The 2,529-nt window shown below is 43.3% G+C and overlaps 1 protein-coding gene across 1 annotated transcript; it reads right to left on the bottom strand.

Annotated features, from left to right (window-relative positions):
- Window positions 1–992: 992 nt before the first annotated feature.
- LOC140183633 (uncharacterized) lies at window positions 993–2,269 on the bottom strand. Its single transcript, XM_072232096.1, has 3 exons — window positions 1,925–2,269; window positions 1,269–1,816; window positions 993–1,062 (listed from the first exon to the last, which is right to left on the bottom strand). The coding sequence occupies exons 1-3, from the start codon at window positions 2,267–2,269 to the stop codon at window positions 993–995; spliced, it is 963 nt and encodes a 320-aa protein (XP_072088197.1).
- Window positions 2,270–2,529: the final 260 nt, after the last annotated feature.

Below are 2,529 nucleotides of genomic sequence, written 5' to 3'. Positions count from 1 at the left end.
AGATCGGTTAAATCAACACACATGCACCATTTACTGTTATGTTTCTTTACCATGACGACGTTTGCCAACCATGTTGTGAATCTGATTTCTTGTATGAAGCCAGCACTGATTAGCTTCTTAGTCTCTTCCAAAGAAGCTTGCTTTCTTTCAAGGCCTAGGTTTCGCTTCTTCTGTGTTATAGGTCAGACAGAAGGGTCCAATGCCAGCTTATGAGAGATGACTGATGGGTCAATGCCAGATTGCCAGGCATGTCGGCAGGTGTCCAGGAAAATAAGTTGGCATTCTGTTGTAGGAATGTTTGAAATGAGGATTTCTGTTCCGAGCTAAGTGTAGTTCCTACATAAGTGAATTTTTTCGAGCGATCTGCAAAATAGATTTGAGAACATTTGAGAACATCCGCCCTTGGGTCAAGGTCGGCCAAAACTGGGAGTTTGTTCTGACTGCGGATGTTGTTTACTTGGACATTGACACCTCGGTTGGGTCTCTTCATACTATTGTTGTAACATTGTCAGGCGTCACGGGTGTCCCTGTGAATTGTCGCAATAGTATCATCCTGCACAGGGAACTTAACACAAAGATGAATTGTGGATACTATAGCGCCAAACTTATTCAAGAAAGGTCAGCCAAGTATCAAATTGTAAGGGCTAAAACATTCAACAACTAAATATTGAACATCTAAAGTTTTTTGTAAGGGAGTCTCACCGAGTGTGGTTTGTAACCACACAGATCCCAAAACCGGGACCCTTTCACCTGAAAATCCGACCAGGTTTTCATGGGAAGGTTGTAGTATGTTGTTACTTAATTTCATATTCTGGAATGTTGAATAGAAAAGAACATCAGCACTGCTTCCCAGATCCAGTAGTACATTTTTAATCAAAAGATCTCTTAACTGGATGGAGATTACAATGCGGACATCTAGATTTGTTGTGGTTGTATTGAAGTCGGAGGCTTGAAACATCATCTGAGGAAAATGTGAAGGCAATTGGATATTGTTAAGACTGGCCTCTGTCGATAACATAGCTCGGTAAGAGCGTTTTCTTGCCGAGCTTGTAGCGCCTCCACCTGCAAAACCTCAAGAAATACAGTTAATAACTCCTTTTGGTTGTTTATGATGACTTGTAGTCGCCCTTTCCTTGTCTCGGCTGTGCTGTCCTGCCGAGTTATGGTCATCAGAGGGAGGGGCACGCCTTTGTATATGGCCACCGATGTATTTATCTAAATGGCCTTGCCGAGCTAGTCACTCTAAGAGGTCTTTGGCAATGACTCACTTATCAGTGGTATGTCCATATTTCTGGTGAAAGGAGCAATACTTTGATTTGTCTACACCCTTTGAATCTGGATAGTTGCCGGCCTTCCGTGGTGGCTTGATTAATTTAGAATTCAGAATTTCCTTGATGATGTCGTCCTGCTTGGTATTGAACTGAATATAGGATTCATAGCAGGGGGTTAGTTTAAAACTTTTCTTAATATCCCGTGGTTTATCCTCTTCTTTGTGTTGGGGTTTTTCTGCTTTCCGAGCTTGTCGGAGTTCTTCAATATCGATCTGACCCTTTGCTTTCTTGCGAAATTTGGCCAAGCTCTTCAGCTTGGCGACAGCAATAGCCTCTTGAAATTGTCCTGGTCGGAGTCCGCTTTTGATGGCGTGCAGATGCACCTCGGGGTAGAGGTCGAGTATACTCATTGCCACCTTTGTGAAACGAGTCATGTAGTCTTTGAGGCTTTCATTCTGACCTTGTTTAATTGTGTTCAAGTAGTCAGAGTCGTGCAGGTAGATAGCTGAGCCAGCAAAATGCTCCTCAAAAAGCTTCGCTAGTTCCTGAAAACGAGAAATAGAATCTTCAGGCAAAGAAAAAAACCAATCAAGTGCAAGACCGTCTAAATAAGATGGAAAACGTCATAAAATTTTATCTGATGCACCGTTTACTATCATTATAGATTTGAACTTCTTGATATATTTCTTCGGATCTCCTAACCCGCCGTAGGGGATTAACGTAGTTGGTAAGGTGAACCTTCTGGGGAGCTTGAAATTCATCACCTCGGCCGTGAATGGCCCAGTAGAGTTGTCAGGCTCAGCATTTTCATTTTCTGGCGGAGCTTTTTCGTTTTGTTGAGGTTGGCCTTCTTCATTTCGAGCAGTTTTGGACACCTGTGTTGGACCATATTGGTGCTCGGCTTCTTCTGTTTGTTCGTAACGACTGTCATTGTTTTCAATCCGAGCATTAGTTAGCTCAGCAATTTGGTTCGCCATTCTTTGATTCTCCTCCGCCATGGTCAAAAGTGGAAGCGCTGAGGCCGATAAAAAGGAAAAGAATTATATCTTCGACCCCACGGTGGGCGCCAATTGTTCTTGTGTACGTAACCTGGACGTAACTCGGCTTCTAAGAGTCGACGCCGAGCTGTTTCCTTCAACGCCGAGCTACAGACTTGAAAGATCCGAGGTTTTTGTCTAGAGAGATATCACGTCGTGGAGAGTGTGAGCAAAGGGAGAGTATACCTGCAAAAGGCACTCCGATGCTTAAGTTAGTATTG

The sequence above is a fragment of the Arachis hypogaea genome, chromosome 3 (genome assembly GCF_003086295.3).
Source record: "Arachis hypogaea cultivar Tifrunner chromosome 3, arahy.Tifrunner.gnm2.J5K5, whole genome shotgun sequence".
In the NCBI taxonomy this organism is placed as follows: Eukaryota; Viridiplantae; Streptophyta; class Magnoliopsida; order Fabales; family Fabaceae; genus Arachis; species Arachis hypogaea.
The sequence above is the reverse complement of the archived record's forward strand: the minus strand, read 5'-3'. Positions and strand labels throughout refer to the sequence as shown.

Bases quoted from the DNA above. Each gene is read 5' to 3' on its own strand.
- LOC140183633 (XM_072232096.1), bottom strand. From the start codon at position 2,269: ATGGCGGAGGAGAATCAAAGAATGGCGAACCAAATTGCTGAGCTAACT. The intron at 1,817-1,924 runs GTAAACGGTGCA...TCTCGTTTTCAG, and splicing joins AGTTCAAATCTATAATGATA to GAACTAGCGAAGCTTTTTGA. The intron at 1,063-1,268 runs GTGAGTCATTGC...GAGGTTTTGCAG, and splicing joins TATGGACATACCACTGATAA to GTGGAGGCGCTACAAGCTCG.